At 43.5% G+C, this 16,255-nt stretch overlaps 4 protein-coding genes across 4 annotated transcripts; 1 reads left to right on the top strand and 3 right to left on the bottom strand.

The window, feature by feature from the left end:
- Nucleotides 1-804: 804 nt before the first annotated feature.
- Nucleotides 805-3,376, top strand: EAE98_008589 (uncharacterized protein; the record flags this gene model as incomplete). Its single annotated transcript, XM_038956212.1, has 6 exons — nucleotides 805-998; nucleotides 1,053-2,122; nucleotides 2,171-2,262; nucleotides 2,507-2,641; nucleotides 2,695-2,743; nucleotides 2,877-3,376. 6 exons carry the CDS (start codon nucleotides 805-807, stop codon nucleotides 3,374-3,376), a joined length of 2,040 nt encoding a protein of 679 aa, XP_038807293.1.
- A 654-nt stretch (nucleotides 3,377-4,030) lies between these two features.
- EAE98_008590 (uncharacterized protein) lies at nucleotides 4,031-5,785 on the bottom strand (the record flags this gene model as incomplete). The annotated part of the gene is made up of 5 exons (XM_038956213.1): nucleotides 4,031-4,277; nucleotides 4,483-4,729; nucleotides 4,865-5,205; nucleotides 5,439-5,537; nucleotides 5,571-5,785. The coding sequence occupies 5 exons, from the start codon at nucleotides 5,783-5,785 to the stop codon at nucleotides 4,139-4,141; spliced, it is 1,041 nt and encodes a 346-aa protein (XP_038807294.1). The 3' UTR covers nucleotides 4,031-4,138.
- A 1,241-nt stretch (nucleotides 5,786-7,026) lies between these two features.
- On the bottom strand, nucleotides 7,027-8,550 carry EAE98_008591 (uncharacterized protein; the record flags this gene model as incomplete). Its single annotated transcript, XM_038956214.1, has 1 exon — nucleotides 7,027-8,550. One exon carries the CDS (start codon nucleotides 8,548-8,550, stop codon nucleotides 7,027-7,029), a length of 1,524 nt encoding a protein of 507 aa, XP_038807295.1.
- A 4,032-nt stretch (nucleotides 8,551-12,582) lies between these two features.
- EAE98_008592 (uncharacterized protein) lies at nucleotides 12,583-12,826 on the bottom strand (the record flags this gene model as incomplete). Its single annotated transcript, XM_038956215.1, has 2 exons — nucleotides 12,583-12,589; nucleotides 12,741-12,826. 2 exons carry the CDS (start codon nucleotides 12,824-12,826, stop codon nucleotides 12,583-12,585), a joined length of 93 nt encoding a protein of 30 aa, XP_038807296.1.
- Between the last annotated feature and the right edge of the window lie 3,429 nt (nucleotides 12,827-16,255).

A 16,255-nucleotide genomic window follows, 5' to 3' on the forward strand; every position in this document is an offset into this window, starting at 1 on the left:
ATGAATAAATAGACAAGACGAAAGATCGCCCAATCAGTTAATGAGAAGGTACTGGTGCGTAATGCGAAACAGTCAAAATCATGAATGGCATGGGGAGATTCGGGAGAATTAGTTGAGGCATTCGAAGGTGGGGGGATTTTCGAGTTTTTACACAAAAGTACCATGTAAAGGATGGATAAGAATACGGTAGATATCAGATTGGCCGAGAACTGCAAAGGACCTGACGGGCAGGTGGGGCATCTAATCCATGCATCTACCTGCGCCGCTGCATTTCCAAGTTTCTACTAAAATGTTGCACTACTTGAAGGGCAAACTCGAAGACTCATTGAGTAAGTTGGAAAGTCTAGAAAACTTTGCTTGAAGGAACTCAACGAATGAGAATCATAGGAGGGGAGGAAAGAGGGGAATAAACAAAAGTAATGGTTGCACGAAAATACAAGGGATGATATAAAAAATTTGTGTTGTGCATAAAATTGAATCTCGCATGACATCGGCATGAAAGCCCGATAAGCGTTATCTTTGGCTGGAGAAGCTTGCTTGATTTTTAAAAAGGCGGACTAAAACCATAAAATATCAATCTAGATAGTTCTCAATATGCAACCCACACCCAATTACACCCAATTCTTGATCCTGTCATATTAATTTGCTCGTGTGTCCATTCTCAAGAAACATCAGATGGTTTGGCAGTGATTTTTCTCTCAAGGTTTACTAAGGATTCGAAGATTATAGAATTTTGTCATACTCGGTTTCTGACTGTGGCATTTGATGATATCGCAATAACGAATAATATATTGCATCCTCATCATGGCGCCTCCTCCCAATCGAAATCCAATAACCTTCCATGAGTACGAGCATGGCACATCAGGATCCCCCAGAGGCTCTATTAGTAGCAATCGAAGTGTACGATTCGACTCAGGCAATTTCTCTCCATCTGCAGAATCTGATTATCTAGCCCCTGGGGATCAGAATGAACAGATGGAAGGTTTGAGGAGACGAAGGTATTTCGTCCTTCTCTTTCTTCGCGTGTATGATGGCTAATTTTTGATTCCAAGGTCTTCGATTGCCATGCGATTTAACTCTATTGCCCATGCTGGAGGTGTAAACAGTATCGAGAACTTCGCGCGAAGTTTAACACGAGCTACTGCCTTCCACGAAATTACTCCGCGCCGCCCGTCCTTCATACTTGCTGGGGACGGCACCGGAGAGGGTGATGATCCAGATCTAGAATATGGAGGATTGCAGGCGGACTATGGTAGAATACCTCGATCTTCCTTGATCAGAGAACAGCTACGGAGATCAAATTCGGATGGCGTGGGTGATGACGAATCTGCAATTGGCGATGAGACAGAGAGCAACCTATCCCGGGTTGCCAGCCACATGAAGCCCGAAGGAGAACGACTTCTTGGAGGCGATCGCTCAAGCGTGCAAGGAAGTGTAAGAGGCGGTCAATCCATCTTTGCCATTGCTCCGCATCTATCAACTCCTTTGGCGGGAAGCTATGGAACGTCTTACGGCACATTACGTTCAAACTTAAACGAGTCATCGATGATCCATGCTGGCCAACTTTGGCGACAACAACAAGCCACCGGCGCAAATGTTGCTGACGGGGAACACATGCCTTTGATCGTCAAGGAGGTTGAAGAAGATGGAAAGATCGTACTTGTGGTTGAGGGACAGTCTACGCTTCCACAGACGATCCTTAACTCCACGAATGTTCTCATTGGAGTTGGACTGCTCAGTCTCCCTATGGGTTTGAAGTACTCGGGACTGCTATGTGGCATGATATTACTCTTTCTATCGGCGCTTGTTACGTCGTACACGGCGAAATTGTTGGCTAAGTGTATGGATAGAGATCAGAGCCTTTTGAGTTTCGCAGACGTTGCTTATGCAACCTATGGTCGCAAGGCAAATATAGCGACTAGTATACTTTTCACTATGGAGCTTCTTGCGGCATGCGTTGCCTTGATTGTCCTTTTTGCAGATTCCCTTAATTCGCTAATTCCATCCGTCGGAGTCAATGAATGGAAAATTCTATGCGGTCTTCTTTTGATACCACTCAATTTTGTCCCGTTGCGTTTATTGAGTTTTACTAGTATCCTTGGAATCGTCTCATGTTTTTCCAGTATGCAGAACTATTCCCCAATTCCAACATATCAGCTAACCATGATAGTTGTGCTAATAATTCTCATTGATGGGTTTGTAACACCACGAACTCCTGGTTCTCTATTGGAACCGGCAACTCAATATATTTTTCCAGCCAATGTAAGTGTCTTAGATGCGCCTCATCTCAGTATCATTCGTCATTGTATATCATATCATCACCAAAAACACCCAGGCTATCAGGTCTATTGTATCCTCGTACACTTCTAACGTAAATTGGTGCATTCAAACCGCGGTGTTCAAATTCGAATCAAAGAATCATCTCCCAATATGATGTTTCCGAGAATGAGATTGACATGATATGATATCTATCACTCTAATTTTTGCTAATACTACTCCTGTCTAGTGGCTCACGCTCCCACTTTCGTTCGGCCTTATGATGTCGCCCTGGGGAGGACATTCGGTTTTCCCCAACATTTATCGTGACATGAGACACCCATATAAGTTCGACAAGGCAGTCAAATACACATTCAGTTTCACAGTAAGTTTCGATTAATCTCCAACCTCGCCTACATTGTGCTAAACATTTCATAGTATGTGCTTGATGCTACAACTGCTCTGGCTGGTATATTGATGTTTGGAGGTAAGCCCGCATTTCAAATTCAGCGCTCCCCTCTTCCTTACATCTTAGTCTTTGGGTCTATCCTTCTTCCGTTCAAAAAACACATCCCCCCACAAGCAGTTTCAATGCCAGACAGACACTAATATGTCTGTAGATAACGTTATGGACGAAGTGACCGCCAACATTATTGGGAACTCAAGCTACCCTCGCAGCTTGTCTCTTATGATATGCATATTCATTGCCATAATTCCATTGACCAAGGTCCCTCTGAACGCCCGCCCTATTGTTTCCACAATCGAATTGCTCTGTGGGCTTGATTCTCGCGCCATGCCCGAATCACAGGCCCTTACCGGACTCTCAGGCTACACTCGTGGTATAATCAAAGTTGCCATTCGTATCATTGTTCTCATCGTATTTGTAATCATTGCTATTGTCTTTCCGGCTTTCGATAGTATTATGGCGTTTATGGGTTCGGCTTTATGCTTTACCATTTGTGTCATCCTACCACTTTTGTTCTACGTCAAGATGTTTGGAAAGGAAATCAGTAGGAGAGAGCTGATATTGGATTACTGCTTGATTGCTATTAGTTCTATAATGGCGGTTGTGGGTACCGTCTGGGCTTTCTTGCCCAAGGAACTTATTCACGCCGAATAATGCGCGTACGGCAAGCGACGCGTTTTTAATATTCTTGGGGAGGCAGCACACATGTTTCGGAAATGTATTCGTTGCATGGTTCATAAGGATTGGTATTGGAGTTCTGCATTATGCATTGATGGTGGTCGTTTGATACTCTCTATGCAGTCGCTCCATACCCACCTTTTCTTTATCTTGTTTATATATATTTCTTATTCGGTTCTCGGGTTGTCAGTCATGGAGAATGGTCGCTGGTTATTCTGTGCATATGATGGAGATGAAGTTACGTACATATTTAGGGTTTAAATGAGAAATAGGATATATACTACTACTCGATTTCGTGCAATGTTCTCGTGAATATTATATGTAAGCGTCCTTTGACTATTTGCTTTTGGGGGGTTCATAGTCTTGAGTGAGCTTCCGGTGAGTATTGGGATAGTTGTAGTGGAGATATACGAGGGACTACCTACATGCCTGGTTGAAGGAACAATGCTCATGCTTTCATTCAAATCAAGTTTTAGGAATACAAAATAGGTAGTTGTGATAATTCGAAGTCTTTCCCATTACTCTGTAGAATTCTATAGGATTCAATGGTATCACTATATCGTTTCATCAAGTCTTCTCATCTTATGTTCAATGCCTACCTTTCGTAATCACATCTCTATACCTCGCATTGTGAGACAAAAAGTCTAATGTATATTTCCGATATATAAATATATATATACAGTCTGGATTCCTAATATTACATGCAATCCCATCATCATCTATTCGCATACTTTTGCATCACGGCTTCTTATCGGATTGTCCCTGTTCCTGTCCCTTTGCCTTCTTGGTAGCATCTGGTTGACCGACAATCTTAACGGCATCTTTGGTGTAGATGTAACTCATTCCGCTCCAGATGGTGGTTGTGGCTACTAGGTATCTGTGTGATCTGTTAATGTACTATTTTTATCGACTCGTCGGTATCTCGTTTCCTTGCTACATCAACTCTTCTCTCGGATTTGAATCTCTTCACCCATACTCCTCGCATCACTGGCTTCAGATACATCCTACCCAACATCTTGCCGAACGAGTAAAGAGTCCAGAGCAGAAGAAAGAAGAAGAAGAAGAAACATAGATTGACTCACTGAAACCCCGTCATAGCAATCCCAACATCCCAAGTAATCAAGGGCAAAGCCGTCGTTGCTCCAATTAATCCCAACTGCAATGCCGTGTTATACTTACTAATAGTAGTTGGATGTACCTCCGCCGATGGAAGTGAAAAGTCCCAATAACGAGAGAAGGTTTTGGGAGGAGGGAGAGAAATCCATCGCCAATAGATGGCGGAAATGGCGAGCCCAATGTCGCGGCCGAGGATTATGGTTGCGAGCCAGACTATGATAGAGAGAGTTATGTTTAGTCATCTTTCTTTTTTTCTTGAAAAGGGTGAGGATTGATGTTCGAAATATTGGGCAGAGATTGACATCATCAATATACCAAGGCACAAAGGAGGAGTAAGAAAAAACACACCAGGCAAACCCCCCTTAATCGCCAAACAAACCGTCAAAATGGTCATCAGCGTCTTATCCGCCATCGGATCAATAACCGTGCCCACTACCGTTTGCAAATTCCATTTTCTCGCAATCCATCCATCTACCAAATCCGTGATCCCAGCATAGGCAAAGAGTCCAACAGCCCACGCGTGTTGATCATGCAGAACGAGGTATCCACAAACGGGCGCAGCGATAAGGCGAGAAAAGGTGAGAATATTGGGAACGGTATAGATGTTTTCATGGGGAGTCAGCGATTTCATGGATTTCAGGACTTCGAGGGGTTTCTTGAGGGGTGTGGGTGGGGGCGTTGGTTGTTTGCTGTAATTGCGTTTGCATTAGGTCTCTTCATGTTTGAGAGGGAAAGGAAAGGATGGAATCCAATAAGAAATCCATCGCTGTGTATCCAAACAACTCTCAAGTTCACCTAGCTCATCTCCCATCAATGAAAGCGTCACTCGACCTCTCATAATCTCGCGAGTCACGTGACATAAATCCCCTTTTTAAGAAACTCTCATCCCAACTCCCACCAAAAAAAGAAACAATCGCCATACCTTTCCTTCTCCCCACCACTCTCCGTCGAATACCTCACAATCCCCCTCTCCCGTCGTGATCTATAACCCATTAGTCCCATACCACACAACCCCACGCGGCTATCACCACCCGCAAAATAAATCAATCCTCACATATCAGAAAAGAGCGCACCCCCATTCCTCCCCTCCCAACCCCACCCCACACTCCTCCCCCTACACATCGATCTCGAAAGCGTATGCATCGCCACCCGCGGCATCGAACGCGTACAATTCGTTCCCATCCCCGCCCGCATCCCCATTCCCGCCGGCAGCCCTCCCTTCAAAAACATGAAAAATTGTTGTCTAGCCATCACTCCCGATCTTCTCATTGCATCCTGATTTTCCCTGCAACCCTGGAGAAAACTTTACTTAAGACCCAGCACCGATAAACTCAATCCGACGGGAAGTTTATTTTATCGAAAGTCAAAAAGATATGGTTTGAGTTTGTTGGGTGTTTGGGGTGGGAAGAACCTTGATCTTAAATCGGATGGAATCCAAAATACACTTTTCCAATCAAATATGGAATTGCCCGCGGGGAAGGTGGGGTGTCTGCTCTTCCGGAAACCAATAGCCGCCGCGCGTTTATTGGCGGTAGGTAAGGTATCACAATGTTTCATCACCATAAATCTACAAAATATGAGCTTGAAGGAATGTTTCTTCTTACTTGTCCAAGTGTAGAACGGTGTCTTGTTAATTTTGTACATTCTATGGTCTATGGAAAATCATTAAGAACCATGGAAAATCATCTTGATGTACAGTAGTAAATGTATTTCATGAAAAAGATGAGATAAAGTATCACGGAGAGAAAGATCGATTGATACACAAATCTCAAGCAAGAGTCACTTTCATATAACGTTTTCTGTAAGTTCTTTAAGAATATCAATATTTAATTACAAATTCAAGCCTATTTAAGAGCTGCTCGCCCGATTGACCTCTATAAAACTGTTCAATATACAGTTGTAAAACGGATAATTTCAACAACGCCTACAAAACCAAGAATCAATGACACCTATCGGGATCATCGTTCAGTGATGGTATAACAATGGTATCCGCCCCGACAATCATTCCAAGAATATTGCTGCTAAATATCTGCAGTACACGTACGCCTGCGCCAGCGACCATGCGTAACCCATATACACACACACGAACTTATATATACCCTGGCGCCGGCAGTCACCCGTAACCCATACATACGTACATACATGTATTTAACCGATTAAAATCAAAGTAAAAAAGTTTCAAGACCCGGCATCCCAATCGCCAAGAAAGAGACTTTGTCTCATAAGCCATTTTCGAATAACCAAAACAAAGAAAAAGCTTCCTATCGATACAGAAAGGTTGCAAAATGGTAACGATCATGAGACATCTCCTCCAAAGAAAGAGGTTGAATGTATCGTCAAAATATACAAAGAAGTTATGCTCGCTCTCCAGCTTCGCGTCCGTTATTAGAATGGGCGTAGTGGCGTAGGAGGAAAGGTAAGAGCTGGATGATACAGGACATCTGGGTCTGAAGAAAATATAATCAAAGTTGGCATATTATGTTGTCTGCCACTTTTTGAATCAACAGCTTCTAAAGTCCGTTTGAAGAGGGCCAAGTTTGATGGTCCACGTTGTAATGAGCATGCCCAGTGCTGACATTTCCCGGCGAGGTTTCCATGTTTTGAGGATATTGATTGCCAGTTTGTGTGTTGTATGGTTGGTTAGATTGCGACATGGTTCGCTGCGCTTGAGAATAGCCATGCGAAGGAGTGGTTGCATCTCTTGTTTGATATAGATTTGGGGAAGCGTATGTACTCTCATTGAAGTTTCTCGAGCCCATTTGGCTCTGGAACATTCCAGAAGCCGCCGAGTCGTGTGAACTCCTCGAGCTCATTTGACCTTGGATCATAGCAGGCATCCCCGATACCATTTCGGATACTCCAGAACTAAGTCCTTGCTGGCCATAACTCGAAGATCGGTGAGCAAGGGGTGTTGCATTCATGTTAGAGATGGAACCATGTCGCTGCTGTCTGTAGACATTGTTGTATGCATCAGCTCTTTGTGTGTCATACGTGCTTGGAGTTGATGAGTATTGAGCGTAAGAAGAGGCATGCGAACTTGTCGCAGGTAGTCCTCCGGTATAAGGACTGATGGAATTTGGGCTCCCAGAGAGAATGTTATTGTAAGAGCTTGGACCTGAGCTTACTGCAGGGAAATTTCCGTTGAATGGCGCGAGACTGTATGGTGCGGCTGACATGCCCATTGTGTAGTTGTTGTTGGAGAGAAGGCTGTTGGTTTGGTATGCCATGCCATGCGCAGATGGTGCTGGTAGTCGTGGCGCATTTCGATTTGAATAGTCGTAATTGCTCCGTCCTGAATTGTGTTGGTAGGCAAGGTGATTTTCATGTACGTCGTCTTCATTCAAGAGATTGGAGTCATTGGGAGAGTGCTTGTAGCTTTTGCTATAGATAATGTCCCTACGCGGCTTGACGTCTGGGAATGCATTTTGTGGGATTGAAAGTTTACCAGAGACGACATCATCGATTGTGTAATACGACACAATGTGATGGGTGAGTTCTCCTACTTGGACGGTGATTGTCTTCTTGATGAGACAATTTCCATCCTTCTTGAAGTCGTATGAATCAACTAATGAACCGACCAATTCACGTTCCATCTCTTTGTTGAGTGGTCCATGCATAGAAGAGTAAACGCTGCCTCCGGGACTGGTGGAACCATTGCCATTCTTTCGAATGCCTTGTCTCTTGTCTTTGGCCATGGCTCTCTTTTTCTCTCCTGGTGCAAATGGCTTATTCAACTCTCTGTAGACAAGGAAGTTTCCTACCATGCGACTTGGACTCCATGTTGTACCATCGGTCCATCGTTTTACTCCAGAGGACTGTGCTTCGTGTATGAAAATGTTGCCGCTCTTGATGAGTTCAGATCGCTCCTTGTCATGGGGGCGACGGGCAATATGATTAATCTTTCCAGTAAAGGCAGCTTCGAGAAGGATCATTGCAGCTTTTGTGTCGGGGATGTAGCCATACCAGGTTGGCTTAAGGGTACCATTCACCGCAACCGGTACAGGCATTGGCATAGAAGCACCTAACGATGCCATCATGGAGACTGATGTGATACTATATGGGGTGGGTAGGTTGTGATGTGTACTAACGACAGTTGACTGACAGAAGGAAGAAGGTTAAACAAGAAAGGAACTGTCGGGAGAAGGTGGTGGATGTGGTAACGTAGTAGTGGTGATATACTCCTGGTGTGATGGACGAGTAATGATAGATTCAAGATCGAATATCGAATATCGAATAATGAACAATGAACAATGTATATTGAGAAATATCGAATTTTCAAGCCGAGATGATGTTAAGTGGGAAGAAAAGAAGAGACCCAATGATAGCTGGCACTCCACTGAGTGACAACGACTAATAAATATAAAGTTCGGTGAGAGAATAAGGCTGAGAAAAACAAAGTTCAATATTGAACTATGGAAAGTTATTATGTGGAAATGTCAAATTGCTGGTAAAGCTTTTTTTTTTGTCTTTCTTTAGAATTATGAGGATATTTGATGTTCTTGAGGTCGAAATGACGAGGTACGGGTATATATGTAAACGACGGGGTTTTGAGCTTGGGCTCTCGTTCGATACGTTCCGGTGGATGGATGTTCGAGGTCGAATTCCGAGTACGATGGCTGATGGATGCTGATTTGGATGTCGATGTTGGTTTGGATGTCAGGCTTGCTTGGCTGTGAAGAGCAATGATTCCATTCAACTAGACGATTGATGATGATAGTCGGATGAATGGGAAGAAGAAGAGTGTGATCGGTTCTTGCGTTCCTTCTGCTTTTGCTTTTTATCATTTACGTGTGGGATGGTATGGTAATAAGAAGATAGAAGTGATGAACCAAATCTCCAGAATAGAAAGAGCAATTTGGAAAAAAAGAGAGTTTGAGAGAAGTTGCGGGGGAGAAATCAAGCTAAAGTACTGGGAGGTATACTAAGTCACGACTCACATGATGTAGCAACGATTTAGGATTTATTAACCCTCTAGCAGCATTTTACTATCATTTAAATAGTAAAAGCAAAAGCAAAAAGCAATGAATTTTATCTATCTATATCTACGCTTAACTTAAGGAGGGAAGGAGTCAAGAAAGAGTAAACGTTTGAAAAGTGGAGTGGTGGTAAGAGGCGGACTACTGGTGTACCTAGTAGTATCAACGATTCCAGACTTTTACACTTTATTATTATTGTCCAGTTATGACTTCCGAGTTACGAGCTACGAGTTATGTTATCTTATGTTATTGGCTTGCTACATTCACCGGTCGAGTCGAGTCGAGTCGAGTCTTGTCCCAAAGAGTTAGGAATGAGAACTCAGACCCAGGTCTCCCGTTCGAAAAACTACCGACGGATCAGAAGCTGTGTACAGCGGACTTTTGCTAAATTTCCGCGAAACTAATTGGTACTTTCTGTCCTCTGCACTCTGCACTCTGCACTCTGCTGCACTCTGCAATCTATCATCTACAATCTGTAATCTGTAATGCATGTAGGTGTGTTATAACTCAAGTCGTGTTAGTCCAGTTAGGCCGGTTAGTCGTCTTAGTCCCTCTAGTCGTGTTAGAACTGATTAGTCGAGTGGAAATCCATCTGGTAGGTGAGGTCAAGAAGTGGACATACCAAGACTTGACGAAAAGTAGCAACTAGGTAGGAGCTATGTACTCATGTATGACTTGTGTATTGCCCATTAATTAGTGATCAATGATCATATCTGTGCATCACTTCACCTAGTTCTCCCGCTAACTCTACATGGGGTCCGGCTATTTTCTGAATGGTTCATCGCCGGTACTAGCATCTTGTTCAACTCTCGACTTGCAAGGGACGAGGAGCTGTGTTGCGCCTAAGATGCAGGAACTGAACTCGAAGACTCTTGAGATTGAGAGTCAAAGACTCAAGAGTCAATTTATTCCAATGTTCAGGGCTATCCGTGGTCCAGGCGTCAAACCTTTAAATTTGAAGAACCTGAAAATAATACACCGTATATACCACACCGTACCCATACCCAGCTACACACCCATTAATAAATGAAGATACAGCACGGCTGGTGAGTTGGTGAATCGTAACGTGTCGACACTACGACTGCTTGGGTCAATACTTGTCTGGGATATAGTCCTTACGGACGTAAAAGCGTAGAACGAAATGCCTGTTTGATGGCGATGCATTGCGCTCCATCCCTCATGCCCGCCCTCACAGCCAGGTGCTGGGATTTGCTCATTTGGAGGTGGGAAATCTCCGTAGAATGTACTTTTATGCTTGTAATCTGGATTCTCGACATTTAATTTCATACATAACACAGCTGAGCAAATTATTTCCAATATTAATTGACAAGGTGTGCTGCGGATTAGCTTTGGCTCTACATCGTATGTACAACATGGATTCACAAGAGCCGAAATCACTATACGACACCTCTCTGAACAAATGGAACATCACAGCAGCAGAGATCGTAAATGCATTAGCATCCCATACGTGAATCCTAACCACTCCATAGATAACAATGATACAATATTCACGCTTGAAAATGCTTAGCTCTTCGTGACATGGTCTTTGCAGGGGGGGAGGTGAGAGCTGCCGCTTCTCGGGGAAGCATTAGTCTGAAGAAAGCTTAATACTTATTATTATGCTACAAGGTAGCGAGATGATTAGAGAAAGAAAGGCTCTTTTCCATGGGTTTCACTTGATGCTCAAGTCGGCGGCCGGGAAATTCACATTTCGTAGAGTTCATGTTGTATTTCCTTTGAGTTGCCATTAGGAAGTGTCAAAGATGCAGACGGGGCCACCTCCCGAAAGTTTATGTACGGAGGAGCACGTTGCAGGCGGGTACCGGTATTCTGCTTATCTGGGATCTGTACTGGCTTGGCTGTGATCAGAGTTTCTCATGGCAAGGAAGTAGTGGGTGCTCTCCGTCGACAAGTTGGAAACTCCTCTTGGCTGTCAAGTCTTCAAAGGTGGACGACTTTCTTAGCATTATTAGCAGTGTGTGTTCTATTATTACATTTTTTGTGCAAGTTGAAACATCTTGTGATGCTCCAATGGAACAGATGTCCGAACTGTATGAGAAAGACGTTTGTTTCTCGAAACTTTACAGAGAAAATTCCATTCCTACGTCTGCACGGTTCGGTATCCAGGACCGCAGCAGCTCCTACATCTTGAGATTCATTCTCGAACCTCCTGAGCATAACAGTAACAGAATGACCCGGTGGATTTTCGGTATTAAGTACCATACCAGGCCTAGTTTTTGATCCTCGAAACGATCTTCTAGGCCTCTTGTACTTTGAGAAACACTAGATAGCGACTGTGCACCCGAAGATGAACGACGTATACGGATTGGAGAGACACTGCGCACGATCCCTAATCGTTAGTGGCTCACGAGTGAGCAATTCCTTGCGAGCCGTTGTGTAAAGTCCTGGTTCGTCTGGTTCTCCCCCTCATTGTGTACCACGCAGTCTACAGTTCTGGGCGCGGTTGAAGTGGTGTTTGTTCTGTGACACACAAGATGGTTCTACGATCTTCTATCGAAATAGGAAAACGAGAAGCCTGGCTATACGTATACAAACTCTGCGATGCTACTTCTGTTCTGCGAACAAATATACTCTAGCTCTCCATGATCGGGTTAGAGTGACTTCATGGCCCTATCAGTTGCCACCCACCGACCAGCACAAATACTGTAGCCTCATACATCGCACACCCAAAGTGTGATCGTTCTTGGGAATGTTTTAGAGTTTTCGTTCCCTGTTCCAGTGGGCTTCGAACCAGTATAGTACACAAACCACCAGAAAACATCCGAGCACAAACTTTAACGGTGAATCTATTTGACTTTAGAGCTAAAAGCGAAGCACACGTTTACCATCCTCCTTATATCGACTTCTGCCCTTTCGCGATGAACTTTCACGGTATTTTCAGAGACGTCTGTGTGGTTTGGCCAGTATGGGTTCAGATGCGCACAAACATTGCAATATATCTCCGCGTTGTTAAAACCGGGCCGTGATTCATATTATTTCCTGGGAGTTCATAGATCTGAGTTGAGAGAGACCGAAGAAAGTCTAAGTAGCGAGGTAGTGGACGATGTGGTACAGTGAAGTGATCGATCGTCATTCTCTAGTTGTTCGCCATAATGGAAAGGATGGAATGTCAGTGACCATTGGCGTTAGGAGGCTTAGACTATTAACCGCACTTGGAACTCAAGTAGCGCCACCTACGTAGTAAGTCTGTACGCGAGATGTGTAAGTGCAAAATGCTTAGGACTTACCGTGAAGATTGACGAATCGGATCTGGTCCGACACAACCTGAAAAATTGGCCACTTTTGAATGGCCCGAGTCCTTGCAAGTTGCCATCGTGAAGATTCAGTAGAAGCAATCCAGATTATTATGTGTGCTCGCCTCTACACCGACGTGTGTAACGAACAGAACATTGTACAATCACGACCGTCAAAAGTAGATTTTGTAAATGGCAATATAGTACGTGATGGTGTTCATGTGGTAAATGTCGATCCCCAATATTAGCAAACTCTAATACGATTTGGTGATTAGAGAATCGAAATTTTCACGATTGGCATCAAAAGTATAGTCTCATGTGGAGGAAATGATGAAAGAAATATCAACTTGAAGAGACTAGCTTAATAGCTCCCTTCCAATTTCACGATTGACATAAAAAATGGTCTCAAGTAAAATGATGAAAGAGATATCGACTTGAAGAGATTTGATAGCAGGTAATTAATACTGTGATTGTCAATCCTCGAAACATTTACTATGATTTTGATGGGAAACTCAGTTATTTCCAAATAGGTATAATTAGTAAGCTTATTGAGAGCGTATAGTAAACTTGTGTAACATATATAATTATTTTATAAAATAATACTCGAGATGTGAATAGATTCAAGACCCTTAAAAATGTAGAATCTCTCGTTTATTCAAATTTATACTATTTTTATCCTGATTCTCTACCGAATTCATATCGAATTAGATATAGAATATACAACATTACAGTACGAATCTACCATTCAGATATCATATTAGTAAGAGATTAGGTGTACCGTACATGCAATATAATCTGGAAACTCAATATCACAACTCCATGATCTCTATTAAGATTTCATCAAAAGATCGACATTTCAATCTTCGTTGTTCACAATTCAACATTTATCGCTACGGTGATTACATAACACGCATTGCCAGCCCATTAGGCCTTTGGTGTATCTACTCCGCAAGTATCGACACGACACAATACCAAGTAGCCAAAAAACATACGTGGAATGTACGCTTTATGGTGGATTGCATCGCTGTAGAAATTTGAGATTTTGGGTTACTCTACTTTCCTTCCTCGAGCTTTTCTCTCTATTGAATGGACTAAGAAACTGGAGTGAACGAGAAAAGCTGTGATCAAATCTTCATTCGATCATATCTCCCAATAGTGTGTGTAGTGTGAACAGGGAATTCGAGCTAGGAGATCGACCGACCATTGGCCTCGAACTTAAGGTTATCCGAGAGATCGTTTGAATCATTAGTGAAGGACTTGAGACTTCAAACTTCGATATTCGATTCAATTCAGTCCGATCAACGGAGCAAAGGAGACAGTTGGGTAGTTAGTTCATCACAGCCAATCAAACCAATCAGGTCCATTCACCCATGATAGCATCGATCGAATCCCCGCTTGACATAATCATAACCACAATCATCGTTGTATGTTGTAAGTTGTAGGTTGTAGGTTGCATGGCGTGGGTATTTCCCGACACTTGCTCATTTCTTAATTATGCCCTTAATTATCTAATTACAGCAAAAGTAAACGCCAAGAATTTCTAAGCAGGACGGAGTACGGAGTAATCATTGTGATGGAATCAGAAAGGGGGGGTTATTGATGTGGAAGTTCCTCGCTCTTTTGCCCCCCCTGCCCTGCTTCAATCTTTGCAGATTGTGAAGATTATGTGAAGATTGGAAGCTTGGAAGCTTGAAGATTCTATTGCGCCCAAATTAACTCGAATGTCCACTGTCCACCTATGGTATGGCCTGCCTCCTCCAAATTAGTGTAAAACGTCCCGCCCCAAGTCGAGTAAATTAATGCGCATTTCTCGTGATTCGATTGGTCTATATACGGCCATGTATAACTCGGCGAAAAGGTCGGAGATTGACCGAAGTTGCATCGACTAGCAGAACCATGATCTACTTGGGCCTAATCAAGATACTCGTGCAGGCAAGGAAGATGTGTATTTAGTGCTACCTATGAAGCTAGATGCACATACCACGAAGTCATTAGACGATAAGAGGGTTAGCCCCCTTTTCCCTTAGTGGCGGAGTTGCATACCAGGTACTTTACGGCCGCACGAGTATTGGTCTCACATCTCCTTTCAAGGTAGATCCTAGATTAGCGGGGGGTTGTCCACATTCATTTTGCACCAGATTTCAGTACCGACTTCGAACCCCCAACTACCGTACAGTGGCCTGGATACCCCCACCAAAGTGTTGTGTAACATCCCTTCTACATGGGCAATGGGCATGTCACTGCAGATGCTCACCTACTGATTTCACTTGGAGTGGCCCTTGTCGAGATCCGCTTCCATCAAATTAAATAAATCCTCCTAATTTCACTGGGTAGCAGACGCTTTTCTTCCTCAGTCTTCTTCCATCAAGCGCTGCACCCTGGTGCATTCCGATCTGAGGGTGCACAGCTGCCCAACGGTCGAAGTGGGCAAAGAGGGAAAAAAGTGGCACGAGCAGTATGGGTCGGCGCTCATGCCCGCGAAGATCCCCGAATCTGTAGACGAAACTTTCGAGTTCGCCGTTTCGAAAGCTTCCAATTTGCTATCTCGCCATGTTGGCTCTGGGGGAGAAAGATACCGTGTCCACGTTGAGCATTTACTGTACAATCTTAGCAATTTTTCCACATGATGCCCCCCAAATTGTCTCATGGTAATACGGTGTTTGAACATAATGTCCGTGACCTTAAGTGGGCTCATGGTCATGATTCTACAAGATGATGAGGAGAGCGGTCTGTGGGTTGGCTGAAAAGGTCCTAAAAGCGAATTTATACCAGATCAGGATGCATGCTTGTTGAACACGCCTCGTCCATCTTGCCTATTCTGACCATGTTGTTATGGACATTGGTGTAGGTCAAACAATAGACGAACATTGCAAAATCATGCCATAGCAATATTTCTCTCTTAATTCTACATTCTCGCAAACGTTGCCATAATCTGATCCTTTCCAAACACAATGGCATACTTCGAGACTGCTGGTCATGTGGAATTATCGAATGTTTTTTTCTTCTCTCGTCGCGCATGATGAAACCTCATCTGGAAATGCCGTGCAAGGGATATCATGTCCACCACGAGGCTGTTCGATGTGGCAATGCCTGCTGGGCTTACATAAATCAAATTAGACATCGATCTTCAGGAAGTGATGAGAAGCCAATCATGAGGGAATCTTATTCATGTCGGGGTCAATACGAGATGATGGCCCCATGGATAACGACGACGTCGGCATTACAGATCCAATACCGGTGCAGGTGTTTTAGAGGGGCCTTCGCCTTGTTTCGCCCTGGGCATGTTGTAGATGAGACTCGGGAGAAAGAGGGTTGTTTTCTCACATGAGCGGGTTCTAAGAGGGTTCTACGCGCATCTAAAATTACTCACTATTATTCCTCAAAATATTAACATGATTACCTAGTATGTTAAGTTTGAATTGAAGATGATTACACACAACTTTGATAGAGAATTGATAATTAAGCGAATCTAACACTTCGAATGTAATATTTTTCTACTTCAAATTAGA

This window comes from Botrytis deweyae (assembly GCF_014898535.1).
Source record: "Botrytis deweyae strain B1 chromosome Unknown BDEW_023, whole genome shotgun sequence".
Classification (NCBI taxonomy): Eukaryota; Fungi; Ascomycota; class Leotiomycetes; order Helotiales; family Sclerotiniaceae; genus Botrytis; species Botrytis deweyae.